Here is a 25,772-nt window from a genome sequence, read left to right on the forward strand (position 1 = left end):
GAAATCAGATTTCGACTTTTGAACTGCGTCCTACGCTGGCGCGTAAATGCTGAGGCTCCTGTTTTCTGCTCCAAGCTTGGCTGACAATAAACTCATTTTCTCAGTGTGGAAGTTTGCCATGAGCATGGGCGCAAATTGTTGCTTATTTGGGATATCCTTTGCTGTTCCTTGTACTTCCCATGTGGGTTGTTGTCTCTGTGCTGCTGTTGAAAGAACTTGGTGTTAATTCTGTTTTTCAGAGTGCCTGGTGTGGACGTTGATGAGCTCTGCCACTACAGCTCGAGTGAATCTAAAGTGAGTTCGTGTGCCTGGTCAGCACCAAGGTGTGGACCCGTACCCATTAGTTAAAGGTCTTAGTCGCCGAGCCACCATGGCAGGTCAGGCGTCAGCAGCTAGAGAGCTAGGAAGATTGACTAAGAAGGCGAGTTTTTCAGCCTAAACATTGTAGGGGAGATAGAAGGTTCCTGGATTTACTGCTGCTATAAATTAAAGGTGGGAAAATAAAAGCGAATTAGAATGTGCTAATTTCTGCCCAAAGGCAAACAGTTTTGTGGGGATGCTCAGATTCCCGTTACCTTGCTTGTCAAGGTCACATGCGACTTGATCGTGAATTATGTCTATATGCTCTGGTTTAAGTATATGGGCAACATTGCTTATTATCGCAACTTGGAGGAGGGGAGGATTGCAAAAAATGGTCATGCCTAGAAAGGGGAATATGCTGTTGCCTCGAATCAAAGTAATGCAGTAAAGCAGGTGGAACAGTGTTTCTGACATGTAGTTAGAATTCAGGAAGCTAACTGAGCTTCACAAAAATACCTATTCATTTGCATAGCACATTATGATCGAAGAAACACGTAATATGTTAGTTTTGGATATGGCTTTGCTCTGTCTGGTCAAGTGCCTTGATGCGCGGAGAGTGCTTACATGTTGGCCAGCACACAAGCATTTATGTGACACTTTTGGGCAGTGTATGAAGCTCTCCCATGGAGTGACGGGGTTGTTTTTGAGTAAGGACTCTGCTAGAGCTTCTGTTTCTATAATATGCTTCCTATGGATCCCACAGATTAAGTTCCCTCTTGGTGGCATTGTACTGTAATAAATATTTTTGTTGGTTGATTGACTTGAAAAATCTTTTGCTTAACATAGCAATGTTGTATGTTGTAGTTTCTCCATTGCTTTAAAGGGACACTGAAGTGAATTTGTCAAGCTCCCGTTTTTGCTTGCACTGCGTAGACTGGCTCAAATTAGCACACTTTTCATCGTTTATCCGGTTGACAAATCGGTAATTATTTTACAAAGCGCGAAAGAAGAAAAACTACCATGCGCGGTTTGCGGCGGCCGCACCAACTAAGGCTGTGACGTTGAGAGGAGGGGCGCCGTGATTGGACGATGTCCAAGGTTAGCAATCACACAAGTTTCGGTTTCGGTTTCGGTTCTGTAAAACATAACCAATGGCTTTGTTGGATGGGCATTCTCAATATCTCAGTAATCATCGTACCGCGCTTCTGCCATGTTGTCGGCTGTAAAATGCACAAGATAAGCCTCCCAGGACGGCTTGTAGTCGTAGCATTCACTAGCCGAGACCTACGCAGTGCATGAACGCCCTCCGCGTACCCGCAGACGCCCAAATGTCATGCGCTTTTCCCCCATATTTGGAGCTTGCCTCCCTCATGCCTGTATCGTAAAAAGCGTGTTCGCACCAGGCCAAGGGTCTGTTCATTCTGGCCTGTGCCCACTGCCTGCAAGCAGTCGGTGCTTATGGCAACAGCACGCCAACGAGAACTCGCTAGCGCGCCAGTGCCAGCCTGCGCGCGTTTTGTGAACTAGTTCGTGTAGCCATGAACGTTGCGGCCCCAAAAAAGGTGAACTCAATATAGAAAACATCGGCGGAAAACAAAAAAATTAACTTACAAAAAAAAAAAGCACGTACCCGCGGGGATTCGAACTCGTGACTCGCAAAACATTTGCGATGAATTCCTAGCGCCTCAGACTATTAGGCTACGGAGCGGGACGCGAAGGCCTTGCTAATATAGGGTATATATTGTACAACCGGTTTACACTTTTATTTAGTTTTGGCATTTCAAGCCGCTTAGGTGACTATTTGTTGTACTGCGATCGTGCAGTAAGCGTCGCCCGAGTTTCCACAGTAGCTCACGTCTAGCAATTGCATTTCGTAGACGGAAAAGCGTTCGCAGATGCGTAGTCGTGCTGCTGACCGCTGTGCTTGTTCGCCCAGCGCAAAAAAGTGCTTCCCGCGCCCTAGTTTTACGGTGTACGGTAAAAATATCAGTTGATTTTATTTGCTTAGTACCTATATTGACTTCGCTGACTCTTCTCCCGCCTTCAAGAGGCCTTATATTTTCCTACTGGCGTACCAGTCAGCGAAGCGTCACATGTGCAGCGCTTGTGTGAAGCGACCTTGACTTGGAGCTAGATACAGTGTACAAACAAACCAAGTAAAGAAAGGCACATTCTTCCATTCACAAACGTGTCCTGGCTTCGTTTCAACTAAGCGAACGAATTGCGACCAAGCAATTTTTTTTAACCTCCTTGATTGCGACGACCTGCCGGCGGCCGGCGGACGAAACGCTGGGCCGACTGATTCTGTCGGCCGGGGAGCCGTGCAGTAGCGCAGCCGTGGCGCAGCCAATTGCCAGCTCATCCCCTCCTGACGTCACACGAAAACGCCACAGAAAATGGGCGAGCGTAAAGAGAGGAGGACAGCGTTTTCGAATTAGTTTTTCTACTAAATAAAATTGCGTAAACGCGCCTAGAGTGGTCGAAACATGGCCTGGGGACTCCGGACTACAATTTGCGCTAGTAATCCCGCAATGTTTACATATCACTTCAGTGTCCCTTTAAGTTTTTTGCCTTCTTTCAGCATGTGATTTTGCAGCACAAGGGATTCTTCTACAAGCTCGATGTCTATGACGCTGGCAACCAGATTCTCTTCCCGACGACTCTTGAACACCAGATTGAATGGATAATGCAGGACGCGGAGAAGCGTGAGGGTGCGTTTGTCTTGCACTTTCATATGTATTGATATTTTCACTATTTCACCATCCTGTTTAGTGCATTGTCAGTGTCGCTTGTTTCAGTTTGTCCCAAGGCGAGCACAGGAGTTTCTCATGCTAGTAAACTGCAGTCAGGTTCTTTCTTTGTCTATTAGTAGCTTCACTTTTGTTTCTGTGGGAGAAAGTACAGTTTCTCTTTCAAGCTGCAGCAAATTATCTGTCGTGTCTTGCTTCTACATTTTGTTCCGTACTTTTGCTTTGAGCTCTAACTTTGTAAGTGCGGTTGAGCTCATTTGTGCTGAATTACTGCTCGCGCCGAAACACCTGTGAGGGTTCCTCAAAATCTCATACAAAAAGTACAAGAAGGTTCTGCTCCTACATTGAGCTCCATCACGGATGTGGGATGTATCCTTGAAATGGTACAGTCTGATCCTCTTGCTGCTTTCTAAATCTGCCGTATTTCCTTCAACAGTGGGGATTAATGCAATGTTTCAGTTGGCTAGCTTGACACCGCTTAGCTCTAGTTGGCACCTTTTGTGGCACGGCCTTTTATGTTGTGGGAAATTAGGTAGTGAAATGGGAAAAAGAAACGATAGCTTTATTTTTGTATTTGTAAACAAACAATGCATCGCTTTTTGTCGAATGACAGGCGAAAGAAGTATGAAAGGTGTGATCTCATATTTAAAATTTACCTCCCTATTCACAAGTGCAAATTAGTAGCACTTCTGCCTCCTGACACCTTCCAGCTCCTTAATGCGCTTCAAGGACTGAACTTATCCTGAAAAGGCGCCTTTTTGTGAACTTATCGGCCCGAAAAATGAGCACTCCCGAGTAGCACCCGACCTATCTTAATTAAGTGCGCCTTTTCCCAATCAACGTCACAAATTGACTATAGCTTAGCTGAAGGGTCAGAGTTAATGCTTCGTTCACGAGAAGTTGATGAAGCAGTGAATGATGAAGCGCTTTCTGTGAGCAAAAGCGATCCACGCACACATCTGCTGCCCAGACGTGGCCGTGCACAGGCCCGCACACCGGCCCGGCCTGTGCGCGATGTGGCCAGCGCTGGCACTATGGCGCTGCCTCCGCACGTGGAGTGGGAGCGGCATGTGCGGCTGGTTTTTGCCTCCTTGCCAGAATGCAACCGATCGGGCAAACCAAGTTGCACGTGCGAGAAAGGGGACGATACTGTGGTGAAAATTTACGCAGTGGAAAGTTGGGCGGGCCTGTAGCGCAAGCAGCGATCAACTATTGGCCGTGATGTTGAGCCAAACGTTCTCAATGAGGACCGGCCACCGACGGAGCTGGCTGATGCGAGCACTTTGAAGCTGGCACTACAGGAGCGTCCTTCCCTATTGGTACAACAGTCAAGTCCCCGCCCACACGCCGTATGCGAATTGGTGCATCGCGCACTAGCCTCGTTCCCAGGAGCCTAGTGTGCTTCGAAAAGGGCACCTTGATAAGGGCATCGTAAGGAGGGACACTGGTCTTAGAGCTATTTTTCTTAATTTCAAACCAATCTTGATGAAACTATATGTTCTTGTTCAGGTTTTTACGCTGATTTCAAATATTCAACTTGTTTTAGTTATTAGGTTTTTGAGATAATTAGTTTTAATTAGTCATTAATTACTACCTCCATGCAAGAAAATTGGCTGTTAAAAATAATTTTTAAGGCATGGCTGCATAGTCCAATGAGCAAAGAATGCAACGATCACAGCAGTTTTCCTGTTTCACTCTTATTAGCAATTTTACAGCACTTAGGATAGTCCAATGAGCAAAGAATGCAACGATCACAGCAGTTTTCCTGTATCACTCTTATTAGCAATTTTACAGCACTTAGGATGTCCGCATTCTAGTTGTTTTTATCGTGCTTCGATAAACAATGCAAAATAAAAATGTTTGAAGCTTGAATGAAAAGATCTGCTTCAATTACAGTAGCCAAACGATTTCGCGGACCCGGAGGGGAACAAAAAAATAGTCCGAATAAAAGAGCAGTTTGAAAACTCCGTGAGCCATTACTCCTATGGGACATCTGGTGGTTCCTCGGGAAAGTCCGAAATATCCAGCAAGTCCGAATTTTCGGGGTCCGATAAGACCATCGGTTGTTGTATTGCAGTCACTGCACCTTAACTCTTTTGGGACCGCCGGAAAAAGTGATGAAAAAGGGAGGTCTCGGTACAAATTTTTTATTACATAAAGCAAAGGAACCATCTTGCTTTAGCATATACCAAAATGCAGCTAATTATATGTTCTTTGACGTACAATACCATGTTTTACTTCAACACTGACGATAACACCATGAAAAAATCCAAAAGAACTTAGTTAATCTTGAGGACCGAAAATTTTCCAAAAAATCAATTTTCTGTATTAATTTTATTTGCAGTCTACAGGTCCCAAAGAATGTACCTGCAAAATGTCATAGCTGTATCATAAGTATTCACAAAGCTGTCGCCCTTTGAAGTCGCCTAAACGACCATTTTTGCCTATGTTTGCAAACTTCGTGCCCTGTTTTCTCAGAACCAATTTTTTTCCAACATGGTCAGCTGTCGGGTACAATATCTTTGGATGTACTGGTTCGATTTACATCATTTTTGCTGCATGCGAAAGCTTATGAACTGAACAGTGCAATAAAACCACAAAGCAGAATTTCTTTTTGCTGGCACAAGATTTTATGCAGTTAGTTTTACAAAAACATTGTATATTGATGACCTGACATTTAAGAATTTTGCAGCATCTGCAGAAACCATTCTAAAATTACTGCACTGGTATAGTTGCACTCCCTGGTCCTTCTAGAGCACAAAGGGATAAAAGCTATTGAGTATTTCATAGGTACGTAATGAAAAAATTGCCCGAAACGGAGTGACATAACATGTTGCACAACTCTAAACTTACACCCCATAGACGAAAACTGACTGCATATTTGTGCTCAGGATGTTGAAATACACGCAGTGTGCAAATCTCAAGTGCATAGGTTAAAAAATAACAAAAATGTTCCCAAGACCAGTGTCCCTCCTTAAAAAAGTTCAGAAAAAGAAAGAAAAAAGCATAAATATAAAAATATTCAAAAGTCGTGTTCCGACTTTTCACTGCCACTCTCATCGTTAAAATCCACAGCAGAAGGCGAAGATATGTGAGACGAGACGACGCGAATTTCTTATCGTGCTCGCGCGCGAGTGTGACGCCATGTTTGTTTACATTCGAAACCACCGCCCGTCAGATTAAAATATCTGATGCGTTGCCGCCTGGCGATAAAAAAAGAAACTTCACAAAAGAAAAAACTCCAGTTTTCAAACTATCTCCTAGATGTCGCTAGGTGTTCCATTGAGCGAAAATTTGTATTCTGCAGGCGTGCGAAACCATCGATCATATGTGATCGGTGGCCTATAGGAGCGGTCCCAAAAGAGTTTAAGCTTACTTTAGCAAAAAAAAGTACATTTCTATCTGTCCTAGCAGCAGATATATCAATGAACTGAAGCAGCCAGGTGTAGAAAATTTGTGTTATGAGAAACATAGGAAAAACCAAACTAGGCACAATTTATTAAGAACTTCACAAAAGTATATAGTACATAGTTGCATTTCCTGAGGATTGCATGTAATCCGACTGCTTGTTCAGACTACTGTGCCGCTTTTTCAGTGCCCGACACACATTCTCAGTAGAGCAACGCTGGCGTACGGATTCAGCTGTTCGGCGTCTGCCATCCTCTTGATGCTCATCCTCTTGATGCTCAACTTGCTTAGTATTTGCGAGGATGCTTTCTGGTTTCCCGCACTGAAGCGGACAACAGCCTCTGCAACAGCGGCTTCAGTAGAGTACAACGAAGCATGTTTTTTGGTGCGAGTGACCATATTAGGGAGCGAAAGCTCTCAGCTACTGTTTTGCATTTTTCCACGCTGGCACCGCTCAGGCAGCTTTGTGTCACCTAAGCGTTGGTAAATAGGACGAAGCACTTTGCATACGTGTGGTGGCAAGTTGTACCTGTGCTTGGGAGCAGGCCCTCCTTTGGCTGCAGCTGCATTTTGGCAGCACTATGAGTCTGGGCCTGCTGGGCATGGAGTGTGGCTTGACACACTATCTGTCGTTCGAAGTCACATGGTGAAATAACGTTGCCATCACGGCCCTGTGCATCGCTGCAACATCTCCACCGTGGGATCGCAGAGCCCAGCTGTAATAAGATGCCAACTTGGTGGCAAGATCACCCATCAGCTTTCCTCTGCCACTACAACTGTTCGCTCCTTGGCCTTTGCACTTAGGGATTGCATTCCGCAAGGCCACGAACAGTCGCTTCTGCTCATGAGTAGTGCAAGCTCCTTTGGTGATTTTTGTATAGCCATACACACGTGCCTCTGGCAATGTAAGGTATGTGCGGCTATTGCCATTCGAAAGGGCAGTAGGGTACCGAAGGCCATGTTTTCTCCACAACCTTTCAAACAAGGCAAGTCTAGCCAGTACCTCCGTTCCACCAGATTTCTTTTGTGTATTTTTTGGCACATGTGGCTTTCCTTCCATGCGTTGTGTGCCTTTAGGGCCATGCTCACATCCGGCACAGAAGTTACTAAGGACAGCATAGTCCAGTACGAGTCCAGTTAAAAGATCTATTACTCTGCTGACACCGATGTGGGATGAATGACCGCGGGTGATCCATGAACCGTCAAAAGAAACAGCAGTGTTCCCGGGGTTGTCCAAGTTCAACTTGTGGTGGGACAGAATTGGCACTGCCCTGCAACACTTTATCGGCTGCATGTGTTGCTGCGGGCGTCAGGACTTTTTTTTTTTTTCCTCCATAGCCCTGTCACATTGTCACATCTTCATGTGCAAGCCACGATGCGATATGTTCATGGCCACAAACACATCGTGCCGCACAGTTTGTCGATTTCCGGTGCTTTGCATTGCGTGCACGGCAAGGATATTCATGGCAAACAAATTTATCTTTTGGCTGCCTTGCGTGTGCGGCAAGCTCCATAATGACGACAAATCTCCACAATTCACGCACGCAGCAGACAGTTGCATGGCTACACGGCATTCACACTCGCCTTTAGAAAAATTCTTATCCCCACCATTTCAAGGCACAAAACATATCGTTGAGGCATTCCAAACTCGTGAAAGTATCGTCGTCTGCATGGTAGCCATTGGTACCGTCAAATGGGCTGGCATCACAATTGCTGGCGAAATTCATTTTCATCTACGTCGCTGCAGTGGATGCCAGGTCATGAAGAATGCCTTCAGCTTTTCTTCGGTTTTCCTGCATCTCCGAAGGCTGCAGCATCGTCGTGTTGTGGCAGACATGCCCACTGTGCGTAGGCGTCGCTGAGCTCGTTAGGCCTACTTCATCCGCAGGAAATCCTTCGCTTGCTGTTGGCTCACGCATCTCCGGAGCTTTCAGGTGATGCAGGGTGTATTCGAAAGTTGGCACCGCAGGCACTCTTTCACCTTTTGCCAAATTTACAGCATGAGCGAAATTTAGTCAGCTGCATCGTTTCACGTCGGTCCCGTGACTCTCGGCAATAGAGAGTTTTAGCATAGTGGCTAGCATATGCTAATGCTACGGCAGCGGGTTAACAGGACCCGACTTCGCATGCTTGCATAAGGAGGGCGAGGAAGTGCACGGGTGCGGCAAGGCACAGGCGACCGTCCTTGCGGAATGAATGCGCACCTGTCCAGTTGGGTCCCGGCACCCATAGTCGTAGCGTTACCGGACGCTACTCACTATGCCAACACACTCTAATATTGCGTCACGGACGCAGCCGATGGCAGCTGACACCCTCCCAGTCCGCCGCGGGCTGGCAAGCAGAGGTTGCTTGGCGGCATCTGCCAATCGGATGGCTTCGTTGCAGTCATGAGCGCTCAGCAGCGAACTAGACCCCACGTTTTTCTTCTTGTTTGTGGTAGCGCTTTTTCTCAGCGGCCACTGAGGGCAGGCAAGCAACAGAGGTGGGAAATTGAAGCACAGAGAGTGCGCTTTCAAATGAGCCCAACATTGCCAAGATCGGTACAGTAGAGTGGTAATTCCGCGCAATGAAAAAAATGCCTATTTATCGTCCTCTCATAAGAAAATTTGACCACACGATAATTTCAACTCACTATTATGCTGCAAATACTGATTTCTGGGAGAATAAAATTGGTGAACTTTATTAATAGCTGCAGATTCAAAAATTGCCATTTACAGGAAACTTTTTTTGGTCATTTTTTGAACCCAAAGACCGGTGTCCCCGTTAACGCTTTCGCAACCGCTGGAAAATTGACCGATTTTTAGGGGTCCAAGAAAGCATTTTTTGTCTGCTAAACAAATTGGTTAGCACTAATTACAGAAACACAAAATGAAGATTATTGAACGGCCTTTCTAATAAAACCAGTTTTTAAAATGTTAAAATAGTTGCAAAAAAAATATCAAAATCAAAATTTTTGTCAAGTTGTCGAAAAAAATTATGAAAAAGGAGTTGTGTATATCAAACCACCGGTAGTAGAAAAAAAACTAGAATATAGGTACATTTTGTAGGGAAACATTTAAAAAACACTCCCTAGAAAAAATGTCGACTTGCGCAAAACAGTTTGTCAGATAGAAAAAAAATGTTAGCACGCACGGTGCTGGTGCCATGCGGTGAAGCCCAACCTCCAATTCAAATTGTGCAATTTCGGGTGGTTCCCTGGAATAAATCTGGCGGTTTGACATTATTAGAGGCACCAATTTGTCCCCACATAACGTAAAAACATCTAGTCAATGACTGACTTTGCATTTACAGCGAGCACAATATTTAGGACAAGCACGCGATAGGGGAAAAAAACATGCATGAAGTTGAAAACTGGACGCCGTGGTTGATGCTTGTTGACGTTCATGGTCAGTTATCTCTCAAAACATAAAGTTGAGCTTTATTACCATCTTCTTATTCGCAATTGTAGCCTTGCTTGCAGGAATGAGGTGCGGTGCGCTAGAATCGTGCCCTGCGAACTTGGGCCGAGTAGCAGCTGTGTGATAAAAAGATCAGCACAACGAGTCTCCTCCATTACAGCGCCACCTAACATTTTTGACATGAAACAGTACAAAACTTATTGGAGACTCTGTCCGAATAGGCAGTTCAACTAAGCAGCAACACTAGACACCCAGAGATACCCTCGTATGGAAACGAAACTGGAAGGCGAACAGCTGGCAGTGTAAGGCCGGTTCGAAGCGCTGTCCTCGGGGGGAACAGATATCTGGTGATTGGGTGTGATCTTTTGACTTGCATCTGAAGTTCTTATCGCAGAAATCGGGTTAGGGTGGGGGGAAATCAGGAGCGGCGTGCTTTGTTTGAGGATCAGTCGCGGACGCTCAAGGTGCCGTGGCAGGAACCCTTGAAGTTGGGTAACTGCATAGTAGCGCTAAATATGAATTTCGCAATTTAGAAATGAAACCGAAACTGTTGTAAACTGTTCGCGAATGGTCCTGGGGTAAGTAGAACTACCACACAACTTAGAATCATGCGCAAAGGCAATAAAACTGCCTAAAATCATCAAGTAGCTGTGTAAGCAGGCACTGCTTGACATTTTCAGAAACTTTCTGGGATTATTACTGTCAGAGTGCGACCCTGACGATTGAAAATCGTTTGCTGGTTCACCATTCACGCCATGACAGCAAAAAACAAACGCTGGTGCAGAGTAATTACGAGTGGCACGCATTCTTCTCTGGTAGCAATGACGCGCGATGACCACGCCCCTTTTCCACGCCCAGGTGATTCAAACGCATGTCCAAAATCACATTTTTGTTGGAACAATGGAAACAAAACTGATTTTGAAAGGCCGTTTTCTGATCTAACTCCAAACAGCTTTACCTGTTCGAGCAATGCCTGGAACGCTATGAAAAGGCGCTCCCGAAGTATAGATAAAATTGAACGATTTTGAATAGGCGCGGTTGCGAAAGAGTTAAGGAAGGTTTCTTAAGTGTGCGGTGGCCTTTCCTTATTCTGATCCTTTTCAGACACTTACGAAAGGCTTCTTAAAGGCATAAGTTAGTTAAGTTTGCAAACTGAATACAGTGGTATCTAGTATTCAGTATTGGTATTCAGTCTTAGTATTGGTATTTCACAGCCTCATTTGTGAACGTTTGTTTGTGAACGTATTTGTACCTGGCTTTATTTTGTTCATGGAGACAATCGTTTCGGGAAACATGGTGCTTGCACTACAAATACGGTCACGTAAGACATTGTCGCCTGCGTCAATCGGCCAGTGTAGTCTGAAACAACCCCAAAGCCCCACAGTCCTGTGCAGCTAAACCAAGCATAGTGCGCGCAGTACCAACAGCAGTACACATCGGTACTTCTATGTTTACGTGTGCTTTCGTAACTTCCACTGTTTGTCCCACCATTCTTAGGGCTTTAAAAAGAATGTGCCCTAAATTTAAGCGCAAATAGCTCGTTTGGCAAACTTATAAGCTCTGCCTAATTTGCGTTTGCTTTTGCCGCCCTCCGCCAATTGCAGAGCTGTCGGGTATGACATCATAGGTTCTGTTGGAGGAAATGAGCGAGTGGCTTGCATGGCCAATCTCTTTATTTCTAATTAAGTAGCTTATTTAAGCGAAGTTTACGTTAAAAGTGGTGTCAGTATGATTCTAACGAGGCAATCTTTTGAATGAACCAAACTTGTGTTTTCTCTTCATGGCTCCTTTAAGGTCATTGTGCAGGGATGTTTTTTGTTGTAAAGAATGGGTGTTTGTGGTTGCTGTTCCTATTGATATTAATTTTAGTATCACAGAATATGATTCAGGCGTGGGGCCAAGCAGAATTTTGTGTGCACATTTGTCCACACTTGGTAACACATTGTCATCAACATTGTGATCTGCTCCTCGCTGACTGGTAAACGACGTACTGTGGCTAATGGGTGGGCAGTAAAGTAGAGTGACGTGCTATGCAAGGCTGGAATCACAATCCACCTGCCCTTGAATCAACGTATGGTGGTTTGTCGCATGCACATTTGTGACTTGTCGTCACATCCAGTGCTTTTGCCGAACCCTTTGGAGCGGGAACCGGGCCTGACCCGTTTGTCCTCTGCTGCCCAGCAGCCCCCGAGGCTGAGGCGTCCCTGGCAGCCCTGACGACGCTTGACCGAGCAGCGTGGGCCAGGATCCGGCAGAAGCACTTCTCCGAGGGAGTCAACAGGGACAGTTTGCAGGCCATCGAGAGGGCAACGTTCTTCGTGAGTCATAACTGGCAGCTGCAGTCTCTGCGTGCGCATCCTGGCTTGGGGCTGCACTGAGCAAGTTTTTTTTTTCCGCCATTACGTGCTCGGTCAAAATCGTTGTTTACAGGGCGGAGGGTCAGTATTAATGGCTGCCACCTTGGTGGTTTTTTAGATCATTGTCTCTTTGAATTTGATAACTAATTTAGAGTCTTCTAAAAGAGCTTTATGCAGTTCTACTCCAGAGAACGGTACAAGCAACATGTTTATCACTACATGTTGGTATCTGAGTGCTGTGATGGCATGAAAACGTATCCGCTAATGCTGTTTTTTGCTTGTGGGTCATGAAAAAAGCCTGCCGTACTGTGTGGGTGCCTGGGAGGTCTTTTTCTTTTTTTCCATTGCAGTCTCGTGATCGTATACAAAATGGCACTTTCACATGAATCAACCCAGTGGGGGGCACTTTCGTTACTGGGAGCAACTTGCCTCTGTGCACTTCACCTCTCAAACATTAGCCCACAGGAAGGACGAGTTGTGGGATGCCACACATTCCAGCGACAAAGTAGGTGTGCCCCCACACCCCCCTCTGCTGGCGCAGGTGAGCATGAACGACCTGGAGCCCCAGACGCTGCCCGAGCGGGGCAAGCTGATGCTGCACGGGGACGGCCGCAGCATCTGGTTTGACAAGTCGCTCAGCGTCCAGGTGTTCAAGAATGCCACGGCGGGCATGAACTGCGAGCACAGCATGGCTGATGCCCCGGCCTTGGCACACATGTGGGAGTACGCCATGACCAGAGAGTGAGTACTGCTGGACAGGCTCCCTCCCATGGCTCTGGCTTGCCTTTCTTAGATGTTTCTGTGTATCTGGTGCCCTTCAGGGGCCTGGGGCAGCCTTGGATGGTCCAGCCTCTAATTGTGGCTTGCTAGCCACTGGGCAACTTTGCCAGGTGGATAGCAAATCAGTTGCGGCTGGATCCCAAAGAAAAAGCTTACTGCTCTACGGCTACACAATGTGGGGATTAAAAAGTGCATCAATTATTGTTACTAATGTTGGTGCACCCTTGCTGGTGCAAAATTTTGCTTTACCCTAGCATTCTGTGGCGTGAAGCTATTAGCTGGTCAGCGTTGGTATGCTTGGGCAAGTTGCCGTTTCATATTCTTGAATCTGTTATGAAAGCAACAAACAAGCAAGAACAAGACTGGGAGAACCCATGTGTCTCATTCCACCACTTGTCCTTGCTTGTTTGCTGTTTCTGCTGTGGATTCAAGAGAAGCTATTAGCTGCTTTGTTAACAGATTAGGCTATGTAGGGACTGTTTTTATATGTGGCCTTTTTCAGTCCTGAGCAATATGAAGCTTCGGTAAAAGTTTCACGGCACCCTTTTTCTTTTTTTTTCTTTTCCCCACACCTGCAGCTGAGAGCATAGATCCCATTCCTAATCAAAATGGCCATAAGTGAGATAAGATGCTTAGTCTTTCTCCTCATCTTATGCATGCTAAACTAGACCCACAAAGGCTGTTACATTTAACACCTTTCAGGGCCCCATTAAAGGACGGGGCCTTTATCTTCACCTTGTAGTGCCTGGAGAATCTCTGTGGAAGTGGCTTTGACAGCTAGTGCTCTCTGAATTTGCCGCTTTTTAAAACTGTGTTGGTTCTTTATTTTCTGCCGCTGTAAGTGGCACACTCCTGCACACTGCTTAATATCTTTCAATACCCAAGTGGCCACTAATCCCCCCTCTGACCTGCCCCCGTTGAAAAAATTACGAGCAGTCGTGTCAAAATCTGACGACAAGTGCTGCCCCGTAAGGAAGGGATCAATGGCCTGACTCCGTTAATTGAGCAGCCTGGCTGCGGGGTGTCCAGCTCAGCGTAGGCTGGTGTCTCGGCCTGTGTGGCTCAGCCGCCCTGCTGCTTCTTCAGCCCAGTGCTTTGCGGTGCCTTGCAGGGTGCTCGAGAAGCTGTACGACGAGTCTGGCCGCTGCATGCCGCCGGGAAAGAAGTGCAAGCAGTACAGCATCCTGCGTCCCCAGCGCCTCGTCTGGGACATTTCCCCCGAGCTGGAGAGGGACATCCAGGCCGCCCTGGTCAGCGCCAGGAAGGTAGGACGCGGAAAAATCAGCTGGAAATATTTTTTTCTTGCCACAGACAACGAGTGATGCTGAAGTGTAAGGTATGAAATGATAGAGGAAAATGGGGTTTTCTTACAGTAATAATTTCAAACAACAGATTTAATACAAATTTTATAAAAAAATTGGCAAAACCAAAAAGCAACAAAAAGAAAAACAAAATGATGAAAACATCAATGCCACTTTGCACAGGATATACATAAAGATTTATCGAAATATACAATTTCAGCATAAGGGTATTATAAAGCAATACTGCAAAAATGAGCTCTGTAAGTACAAAAGTTATTTACATACATACAATTATATAAACACAAGTGCTTACCAGTTGTTTCTGGGTAGTCCAGGAAATATTTTGTTTTTCTTGCCACAGAAAATGATCGATGCTAAAAAGTGTAAGTATGACATGATAGAGGAAGAATGGCGCTTTCCAGCAACACTAATGTCAAAGAACAGATTTGTTACAAATTGTATTACAAAATTAACGAAGCAAAAAAATAACAAGAAAAACGAACTCATGAAAACATCAATGCCACTTTGCACAGGGTACTTATAAAAAATTTTGACATATTCAATTTGAACATAAGGGCCTCATAAAGTAATTCTGCAAAAATTAGCTCTGTAAATACAAAAGTTATTTACATACATAAAATTATATAAACGTAAGTGCCTACCAGTTGTTTCTGGGTAGTCCAGGAAATATATTTTTTTCTTGCACAGAAAATGATGGATGCTAAAGTGTAGGTTATGACATGATAGAGGAAGAATGGGGCTTTCAAGCAGTAATAATTTGAAACAACAGACACATTAGAAGTTTTAACAAAAAATTGTGAAAACAAAAAAGTAACAAACAGAATAAAATTGATGATGACCTCAGTGCTACTTCGCACACGGTAGACATAAAAACAATTTGAAATAAACGCTTTGACCACAAAACGTTTATAGAATAATACTGCAAATATGAGCGGTGTAAGTACGAAAGTTATTTACATTAAAAAATATCAACAAACAGCCGCGCGCTGCAACGGAGCACTACACCAAGGTCAACAACGGGCCATCTTTGTGGAGAAAACTCGGCTCTCTGTGCAGCCGGCGCCAAATGGTCTCACCTGAATGTTGTCATCACGACATGACACCACGCAGATAAGAGCTGTGGCCTTTAGAACAGGGCCGGATCTGTTTACAACAGCGCGCGCCCACGATAGAGCGACTGGAGAAGAAAGCAAAACTCAAAGGTGCACACCTGGTGATGGTCCGGGGCGACTTGACGCACTTTCGCTGACGTAGGAAAGTCTGACGAATCGAAGTCGTCTTCTGTGTCTGTGCTGCTACCATCATGCACAGATTCAAGCTCTGTTAGATCGTAATCCACCGAAATTTGCCGTTCGCGCGAAGCATTAGCAAGCGGTGGCGACGCCATAACTGAAACCATGCGAGCTCGTCTCCCCGCTGGCGAAGGAGATTTAAAAATCCCCCACACGGTGGAAAAAATGAAACTCGAAAGCGAAACTTGTAAAATGCTTCCTCCTCTACCATTTGAATGGTGTTAGCGGTCCACAAGCGCTCGGAGAGCGCCAGAATTTCAATTTATATTCATCGATAGCATACTATCGATGGGAATAGGCACAGCCATGAAAGCGTTAAGGCCTTAGGTCTCTACGTTTTACGGAATGCATTGTGAGGTGCAGAAAATAGGAACGTGAGCCAGTAAAAGAAACAGCAGCGCTGGAGGAGGGCTCTGAGAAAGGGTGATGGAGTGTGTGTTGGGAAAGGGAAAGGGAAATAGGCACAGCCTAGAAGTTCCACAGAGAGATCAACAGGGGGAAGGGGTTCGACTAGGCTTTCACCTTGACACTCCTAGAAAGTTCTCAAGCATCCCCTGTAATTTTTGGTTATTTGGTTACTCATAGAATGCATTTTGGGGTTGTTCCTGTGGGTTGTGTTCTTGTCTGCATAAGTCATTCATTTGACTCCTCTAGTCCCCGTATTCACCAACCTAACTTAAGCAGAACTTTTGATTGATTGATGGATTGTAGGGTTTAACGCACCAACACAACGCAGGCGATGAGGCGCGCCGTAGCGGAGAGCTCCGGATTAATTTCGGCCACCTGGGGATCTTTAACGTGCGCCGAAATCTCGTACACACGGGCATTTTTGTTTTTTGCCTCCATCAGAAAATCGGCCGTGGCGGCTGGGAATCGAACCCGCGACCTCATGCTCAGCAGCAGAACGCCTTAGCCACTGAGCCACCGCGGCGGGTCAAGTGGAACTTTTCCCTTTGGACACTTCTCAGCGTCTTGATGCATTTCAAGAACCAAACTTATGCTGAAAGGGCACCTTTTCGCGAACTTATCGGACCGAAAAGCAAGCTCTACTTAAGGTAGCTTTTTACCTACCTTAAGTGCGCCTTTCCTGACCATCATTTCAGACTGCGACGATAGCTGAGCTGAAGTGTCAGATTTTGCGTGTCGTTCGTGAGAAATTGATAAAGCTGTAAACAATGGGCGCTTTCTGTAAGCGAAAATGAACCGTACACACGCCTGCTGCCCTGACCTGGTGGTGCGCACACTGGCCCGCCCGCCCGCCCGGCCGGTGCGCGGTGCAGCCAGTGCCGGCACCGTGGCGCTGCCCCCGCACGTGGAACGACGCCGGCAGGCGCAGCTATGGTATGTTGCTGCTTGCCAGAATGCCACCAATTGGGCAAACCAAGTTACCCATGGGAAAAAGGGGAGGATACTGTGGTGAAAATTCACGCAACGGAAAGTCGTGCGTGGTTACAGCGCAAGTGAAAATCAAGATTCTGCAGCGATATTAAGCCTGAAGTTCTCTTTGGTCACCGGCCACAGATGGAGCTGGCTGATCTGAGCGCTTCGAAGCTGGCGTCCCGCCCACACGCCGTGCTCGGATTGCGGTGTCATGCGCTAGCCACGTTCGCAGGAGTCCAGTACCCCTCAGAAAGGGCAGGGCGCCTTTTGTAAGGGCTCCTGAAGAAAGGTTTCTGAAACGCACGGTGGGCTTTTCTCATTCTAGTCCTTTTCCGACACTTGCATATGGCATATGCAAAATCTACTTTCCGCATACAGTGGTGTCATGCTTCGTGTTTCTCCAAAGTTTTGTTTTGCCGCTCCAAAGGAGACTACTCCAAAAACAGCTCCAAAATATATCCTGCCAATCACATCACTGAAACACAGAAATGCGTAGGCGGTGTGTCTGTGTCAATGTGTTTTACATCTTTTGTCCCATCTGCCTGCTTACGTTGAATGTCTAGGTGCAATTATCGAAATGGGAGGACCAGCTAGCGGTGTAAATGAGACTGTTCGTAAATGTGTAATGTGTGGTTTTGGCTTTTCTAGGCCAATGACGACCTCGACCTGTTCGTGAGGGACCACGACAAGTGGGGAAAAGGAATCATCAAGAAGTGCGGGGTGAGTGGCTGAATTCTTGTCCAGCTGGCTGTCGGCCAAGGTGCTCAGGGGGGAAGGTGAAATTTCAAACTGCTTGTCCGATTATGGTGAAGAATAATGGTGTGCGAATATCAGGTTTGGAACTGGTAATCGAATAGTAATAAAAAAAACTAAATTTGAATCAAGTCAAATGTTTTCGTTCAAATATCTTTGCTTTAATGTACATACAGCCTCTAAAACTTACGTAACATCGTGACAAATTGAAAAATATGAACAACGGTCAGGCCGTGTATGCACAGCAGGCATAAGGTTGGGAAAGCCCTCTGGTAACTTATTATAGCTGCATAGGCGCAGCCCCTCGCTTAGAATGCGGATCATATACTAAAAACCACCTGCACCGTTGTTCGTATTTCAATTTATCACGATAATTCAAAAAGATAACTTAGGCAGCCAGGACTTCACACATTTGAGAGTCCCTGCACTAGTGCTTGGTAAGAAAATGGCAGAAATAATTAACTCTAAACAATTAAGACAAAATGGCAAAGTAGTGGAACAAGAATTTTGCATACATTGCCAAGAATAAATGTGGATCACCGAACACGCTGTGGAAATAGGAAGGAGGTTTCACTAACTGCATCCCTCCAGTCATTGATGAGTGGCCCTTTTGAGGCATGTGAGAGTCTGATGGAATCAGTACCTTAACTGAACGAAGTGTTTAAACGTAGTAAATCTCGATTCCTCACTCGTGCTACTGCTGTGACAAGATATTATTTGGTGCAAGGTTCACTAGTTAGGCTTAATTAAAAGAGAGAGCTGGGTGAGTTGGTTACTGACTAATGAACTCGTACTGCTATCAAATTTTAACACAGGCCGTAAAAGGAAAAGACGAAACACAAACTTGAAGTATCAGTGAGTTAGGCTCGCTTGCACAGCTTCAAGGTTGTGCAGAGGAAGCTTGAAAGGAAGCTTGAAAGTTTTCATGTTGTGCGGGGAGCCAACTTTTATTGCCCGATTATTTGTAAGTATACTTTTCACGGTAAAACAGAAACTGCGAATTGAATCAAATAGCAAACGCTATTTGTGCAGTAATTGAAAGTTTCAAATATTCACACACCTCTAATAAAGGATTGACGTATTTTAGTGCTTTTGAGGTATGGGCAAAAATAGACCACTGGGTTTAAAGAAAAAGAAAAAAATAATTGCAGGAAAAATACTGAAGAGCTCATTCTGGTGGATTGCAGTGGTCAAATGTGCTGATCTGTTTTTGTTTTTTTTTCTTTTTCTGGCATCGACATCAGTAAACATGAAAGCGACTGTGTTGCCATTGTGAAAAGTGGCTGAGCAAACCCATTTTTGCTATGAACTGGCTTTTAATTGTTCCATTTGTGCATTGCCTGCTTTCGGGTTTTAAGGAGCTCAACACAGTTGTATTGCTAGCGTGATTGAACGAGGCATGACGCAGGGGTGTGATGGGAAGAACGCCGCCGCATCTTTATTGTAGCACTGTTTATATACGGGGCGAGACAAGAAAGGGTGCGTACCCTCGCCGCACTATCGTATCTAACAGGGGCGGGTTCGACACGAGGTGCATCTGCGTAAGATATGATACAGTAGTCAGTCAGGACACTTAGTCTGTGTTCATCACCGGTTTGTTTTTCATGACTGGCATTCTGTGGATGGCAGTGATGATCATTATCTTCCAATCGATAGTGATAATGTACTTCATCATCTGAAGGCTCCTGAACAGGTGTAATTACGGCATGCATTTATTTTAGCATGAATGCCTGGGGGAATGCAAACGTGGAATTGTACCAATGAATAGTATAAGAGTTGACAAATAGGCGTGGACTGTGGATGTCCACTGACCCTTATTGTTTCCGTAGCATGGACTCAAGCATTTGAACTTGACATGCTTTCTTGCAGAGATAGCTTCACAGGCCCAGTCAGTGCCCAGTACTGCATTTGTTTCCTTAGGTACCTTGCAGTTTATCATAAGGAAGCTTTACTGTACTACTTTTCATTGTAGTTGGTGTCGCAGTAGAATAAGGGTAGCTGGGACATTTCATTTCATGGTTAGAGAGGTGTTTGTCTTCTAGGTATTTGCTGGTAGGCATAATTAAACCTGTTTTCATGTATATAAGCCACATTGTTGTGATACTGGGCTCCTTTTTGTCAGCTCTGTAAAGCACAGAAGGAGATGCAGTGCATGCCGGGGTGTTCACAATGCCTGCTTCCTGCGTGGAAGAATGCAGTGGAACAGCTCGTCCCATGCCGAGTGCCTGTTCTCATCTCATTGGCTAATGGTAGCTATAACCTGACTAGTTCTGCACAACTTTAACGAAATGGCGTATAGGCAGTGGATTTTGCACTTCAGTTAGCAGCTGTATTCCGGAAAAGCTGCGTTGTTTACAAGCTTTTGAAAAACCTTTCTCTCCTTAATTCCTAGTTGCTATGGGTACGTCTGAATCGGTGGGCAAGCGTTTTCATTTTCATTTCTGCACGCAGGTATCGCCGGATGCATTCATCCAGATGGCTATCCAGCTTGCCTACTTCAAGGAGAACAAGAAGTTTGTCCAGACATACGAGGCCAGCATGACCAGGCTGTACCTGAATGGCCGAACGGAGACAGTGCGGTCGTGCACCCTTGAAGCTACGGAATTTGTCCGGTGAGCCTTCAGCTTTGCCTGGACCATGCTGAGCTCATCGCTGCGGCATTGAAGTGCACGAGAGGAACTGAAAAATAGCTGAATGCACTGAAGATACAGGGGTGCCCCTGCTGCCTTTGTGAAGCTGAGCTATCCAGGGTTCCCCACTGTGCATGTAAGATGCAAGGGCAGTACCTGTGGCTGCCTGGGAGCCTTTCTCTGGGGCCAAAAGCCTTGTGCATGGGTCAGCTTTGTGTGGATGTCAGCATTTGTGGTTCCTGCACCCGACACATTGTACGATGGAAACAAGTAGACTGCTTAGTGGAACCGTGCCAGTGATACATCACTGTGCAGTCGAACCCGACTATATCGAACCTGCTTACATCGAACTAATTCTGGACGTGGTGCATTTACAGTGACAATAAATAGCCAAAACTACACTTATCTTGAACAAAAATACCAGCGACAACCAATATATCGAATGAGAACTGCCGCAGAAGTGCCCCCCAAGTTGGCTTTGCCTTGAGGTGGAGGAGAAATTCAGCCGGCACACCCCTGAAAATGGTTTAGCCCAGCCGCTCATGGGCAGCAGGCAGCTCTTTGCCCTCCCTCATCGCACTCTCCCTGTCATGGCTGCACCATCGTGCCGTGTAGGGCGAGCTGTCGACACGCCCCCTTGCAATAAATGATCCCAGCCCACCCGCCTTGCCTATTTTTTTCGTTCGTTGTGTTTGCGTTGTTTGCGCGTTGTAGGCTTGTTCGGAAGTGTAGCTATGGTGGCTAGCGCTATTGTCATTAAATAAACACTTACTGTACTTACCTGATTCTAACGCGCCCCCAATTCTAACGCGCACTCGATTTTCTTGGAAAAAAAAAAACGAAAAAACTTGCACCTCCAATAGTAATGCGCGTGGAACTTTGTGAGCAAGAAAAACAAATGCGAGCGGAACGGGCGATTTATTTCCTGAAGTAGTCTCACTCATCTCACTCCTTGCCCCTCTCTGATTGATTGAAGACACGTTTATTCCATTTTCTTGCGCTTGCGCGCTGCTATGGATAGATGGGTCGGTAGGGGATTGGTAGGGAAGGGGAAGTGGGAAAGGATAATGCCGCCATTCACTGCGTCAGCGGCCTGGACGCAACACTATGGTCGCCTGGAGTCACAGCCACCGTACTGTGCTGCCCACAACATCTCGTCCTCGGTCCGTCAAGCGCGTTCGTGATGCCACACTTCTGAACGAACGTTCAACACGTTCAACCATGGCCGATGGGATCGTGGCCCACGCCTCGCTTGCCCATCCCGCAAGCTTCTCCAGAGGCGCACGCTTCAGTCGACCACTCATTTTGAACGTGTGAGAGCTGCTGCTGCCATTGCTGTTATCAAGCGCGCAAGTTGAACGATTTGACGATTTGTGTGAACGCCGATAGCAAAGCCTAGGCGCCTATGCTTCGTGCGTCCGAAAAATCATTGCTAAAAGCTTTGGCGCCGTCTTGAGATGGCGAGGGCGATGGGTGGGACGAAATTTCCGCTGTTTCGGCAGTTTCGGGTTCGTATCTGATTCTAACGCGCATGCGATTTTTTGGCCTATTTTTCCCGAAAAAAAAGTGCGCGTTAGAATCGGATAAGTACGGTATTTAGTGGCTCTGGCTAGCGTGAAGTGGCAGGGTTTGCCTTTCGCCATGAAGCTGGCAATCATAAATCGAGTTTAACTTGGTGAGAAGTTGGACTACCCCATCAGGCTTGAGACTGCCGAGAACACCGTCTCGAAGTAGGTTCTGGGCAGATGTGTTTAAAAAAAACAAATTACTAGGGGTGTGCGAATATTCGAAACTTCGAATATTCGATTCGAATTTTTTGGTATTCGATTCGATTCGAACGACACTTTAATTGTTCGAAATATTCGAACCACCCAAAACTAAAAAAAAAAAAAAAAAAAAAATTCAGAGCGTGTTTGTATCGGTGTTTATTTACAGTGGACTCTTGATGATACGATTCCGGGGGTGCGAATTTCGGGATGATACGAATTTCCGAAAAGTCCGGCGAAATTGCATCGTTTGCAATGGGAAAAATTTCGGCTGTTACGAACGGACCTGCGCGGCCCGGCGGAAGATACGAACAAGCCGGCGAGGCACCCGACTGCCGAACGAGCAAGTGACGGCTCTCGCTCCCCTGTTTGTCACTCTTTCTCCAGAAACGGCCGGGCTGTCGTTTTCTGCTCGCGAAAACGCTCTGCGCACGCCCAACGCGCTGACACCGCCGCGAAACCACCCACACGCTGCGCGCGGCGCGGCCGGCGGCGTCAACATGGCGTCGGCACCAGCCGCGAAGTAGCGCGGGCGCTCGAGCGACCGCTTCTAACCGCTCTTTAAAATGCGGCTCAAGGGAGACACGAAGTTGCTTGTGCGGTAAAGGAGCTGATAATGCATGCGAAAACGCTACTATAAAACATCATCCGCGCCGCTAGTGAAAGCGCCCATAAAATATTTGCCGGGGTGCTAAGCCTAACCATCTCCGACGGAGCCAAGCCGGCTGTCTCGATCTCATCGCAAGTAGTCAGGCTCCTCCATTCTGCCGCGCGCGTCGTGCGTCATTTTCTGACCGAGGTAGGCGCTACTGCGGGCGCAAAATCGTCGATGTGGGCGTGAAAATACAGCGCTCGCAGAACCGAGGCGAGCGAATCGCGTGCAAAAACGCACCATGCGGTTCACGCTTGGCTGTTGCGGCGTGTAGCGAGCTTGGGCACAGCGAGTGAGGAGACGAGCGCAAAGCTTTACGTGCTCCAGAAAGAACTGCTTTGTGACATGGGGGTTAAAAAAAGCAGAAAAAATCACGAATTTCTTCACGCGAAAGTAGGAAAAGAAATAAACGAAAACTTTTTTCAGCGCTAAATTTTTTGGTCTGTGTTGGCTCATACGAATTTCGGATGATGCGAATATTTTTCGCAGTCCCGCGAGATTAGTATCATCAAGATTTTACTGTATCAGCGCGCGGCAATGTGCACGGGCTCGGGCATGCCAGCCACTAGTGTCTCAGTGAGCGGCTGCTTTCGATATCTGGTAAAGTGGTGACGAGCAGGAGGTTGTCACTGCTCCTCGAACATTTCGAGCAGTTAACCTTTCTCCATGTTAACATTTAAGTGAGTGCAGACCTTAACCTGTTGAGTGCAATGGTATTGTGTAATTCCTAATTTTACTTTGTGTGATTTGTTGTGCAATAAAGTTGCAGTTTTTGTGTCTCTAGATGGTGAAAACATTAATTTTACAAAAAACAATAAGTATTCGTATTCGAAAAATATTCGAAAAATATTCGATTCGATTCGAACTTTGTTTTTATTATTCGAATTCGCTTCGAAATTAAAAAATTGATATTCGCACACCCCTACAAATTACTTCAAATCTGCTGGCTTGCGCATGCTGGCGATGACTGAAAATCATGAGGAGTGCAATGAAGCCACTGCCGGTGTTGCCGAAGTGTTGAGCAAGCTATCGGAATTTCCAGACGCCGTTGCTTGGTCAATGGCCGGCGGGTTAGTGAGTGTGGATGGTGGTGTCACGACCGTGGTAGAGTTTGGGAGACTACACTGCTGACATCGTACCGAGCGCAATCGAAAGCGGGCGCAGCGAGGAAAGCAACGACGATCCTTTGCCCACAACCTCCGAAGTGATTGGTGCACTCGCACTAGTCCAGCGATTCTTCGCAAACACAAATGTGAATCATTGTGGCCTCAGCTGCTCCGTCCCTTAAGGGGGCAGACTGGTCTTAGAGCTATTTTTTTATTTACCAACCAATTTTAATGAAACTGGATGGTATTATAGAGTTTTTTGTGCTGATTTCAAGTCTGCCATTAGACTTTTTGTAAGTTGATTATATTTCGAGTTAATTCATGGTTAATTGCCATTATTTTGGGTCACAGTTACAAAATAACCACTCCACACAGAATGGCAATTATCACGTCGCTAGGCAGACAAATGACTAAAGAATACAATGTAGGAAGAACTTTTTTGATTTAGCTATTTTTGGTCGTTTTACAACACGGTGAACTTCGCTTCTCCCGCTCTCTGCCAGAAATGGCTCGCAGGTGGTGCCAGTTGAACACAATAATAATTTTCCAAAGCCTCCATTTGAAAAATTTGTTTCCAACATTGTATTCTCCACACATTTCGGTATCAGAAGCAAAAAGAATTATAGTTGTACCTGTTCTGGGTGCCGAGATATCTGAGGATGAAATGATAGCTTTGCATTGCAAGAAAAGTGCCGTTTCACCATCGAATTCTGCGCTAACTGAGCTGTAGAGTGCACTTTCAAATGCTATTATAATATAATAACAACAAAATATGGTTCCTTTTTATGAGGAAATTTACAGACTGACAGAAAAATGACCGTGAAGGCCGAAAATGACATTTTTCAGAAAACGCTTTTTTTGACCGTTTTTCGGCCCCAAAGACCCAACTGCCCCCTTAAGACAGTGTGGAGAAGTGCATACTGTCTCAGGCAGCAAGGTACTTCAAGCAGAGAATGTAAGACTGTTTCATGTGAAAGTAAGGCAGTTTCGTCAATAAATTGTTTTTATAAATGCTTTGTGCTTTTACGACGTCCAAATCGTTTGCTTTCTTATATCGAATTATCCCCTATATCGAACTGATAGGTGTTTTTTTTGTGAGTTCAATATAACCGGGTTTGACTGTGTCTGTAATTTCCTCTAGAAAGCACTGGGGAGGCTTACAGGGGAAGCTGACTCCCGGTATTAGTTTCACCACAGCTTTCTATCATATGGGATGTCTTAACTTGCAGGAGTGTAAGGTGGGGAGACCTGTTCGTTGCTTGAAGTGGGGGGCAGCAGTTTATCAGAGTGCCTGCCTCTGGACGTAGTCTTGCAAAAGATGGTAGCATTCATGGAATTCATTTCTACTCATGGTATTAAATCTAGTGTGTGCAGACGAGATTGACTGTTTGTTACAGACTGTGGTTCCCTCATGTCTGCTCCCCCGATTTCATTGGCCCAGGGCCATGGTGGAGAACAGCGTGAGCACGGAGGAGAAGATCCGGCTGCTGAAGCGGGCCACTGTCAAGCACCAGACCCTGTACAGGGACGCCATGAGCGGCAAGGGGGTGGACAGGCACCTCTTTGCACTCTACGTGGCCTGCAAGGGGCTCAAATGCGTGAGTGCTGGGCTCCAGAGTGGCGTCGCAAATATTTGTACTACAGTGACAATGAAATCTGCACCTGCCTGAGAATTAGATTTACGCTAAGGGAAAATTTGATGTGTATTTGCAATGCAGCTGGAAAGGAAAGCTCTACAGCTTCCTCAGGAACTTCACACCTGAAGGAAAAAAAAAGAAGGGCTTTTTTATTGGCCAGAAGAATCACACGTGGGGCTCGTTCACTACTCGACTTGGAAGTGCTGATATTCTGGTAGCACCAAACTGAGCCCCTGTGAAG

General features: G+C 45.9%; 1 protein-coding gene across 3 annotated transcripts in view; it reads left to right on the forward strand.

The window, feature by feature from the left end:
* LOC144178196 (carnitine O-palmitoyltransferase 1, liver isoform-like) overlaps nucleotides 1–25,772 on the forward strand; it is a 48,847-nt gene that overhangs the window by 17,020 nt on the left and 6,055 nt on the right. For all 3 annotated transcript variants that reach the window (XM_077705842.1, XM_077705843.1, XM_077705844.1), the window contains 8 exons: nucleotides 240–294; nucleotides 2,882–3,011; nucleotides 12,041–12,174; nucleotides 12,755–12,954; nucleotides 14,105–14,258; nucleotides 17,636–17,707; nucleotides 20,192–20,352; nucleotides 25,336–25,492. In XM_077705842.1, the coding sequence (XP_077561968.1) occupies nucleotides 240–294; nucleotides 2,882–3,011; nucleotides 12,041–12,174; nucleotides 12,755–12,954; nucleotides 14,105–14,258; nucleotides 17,636–17,707; nucleotides 20,192–20,352; nucleotides 25,336–25,492 (1,063 nt within the window). The remainder of the gene's footprint in view (nucleotides 1–239; nucleotides 295–2,881; nucleotides 3,012–12,040; nucleotides 12,175–12,754; nucleotides 12,955–14,104; nucleotides 14,259–17,635; nucleotides 17,708–20,191; nucleotides 20,353–25,335; nucleotides 25,493–25,772) is intronic.

This window comes from Haemaphysalis longicornis, unplaced genomic scaffold (assembly GCF_048455015.1).
Source record: "Haemaphysalis longicornis isolate Haplotype H1 unplaced genomic scaffold, Haemaphysalis longicornis Haplotype H1 scaffold_4, whole genome shotgun sequence".
NCBI classification, from domain to species: Eukaryota; Metazoa; Arthropoda; class Arachnida; order Ixodida; family Ixodidae; genus Haemaphysalis; species Haemaphysalis longicornis.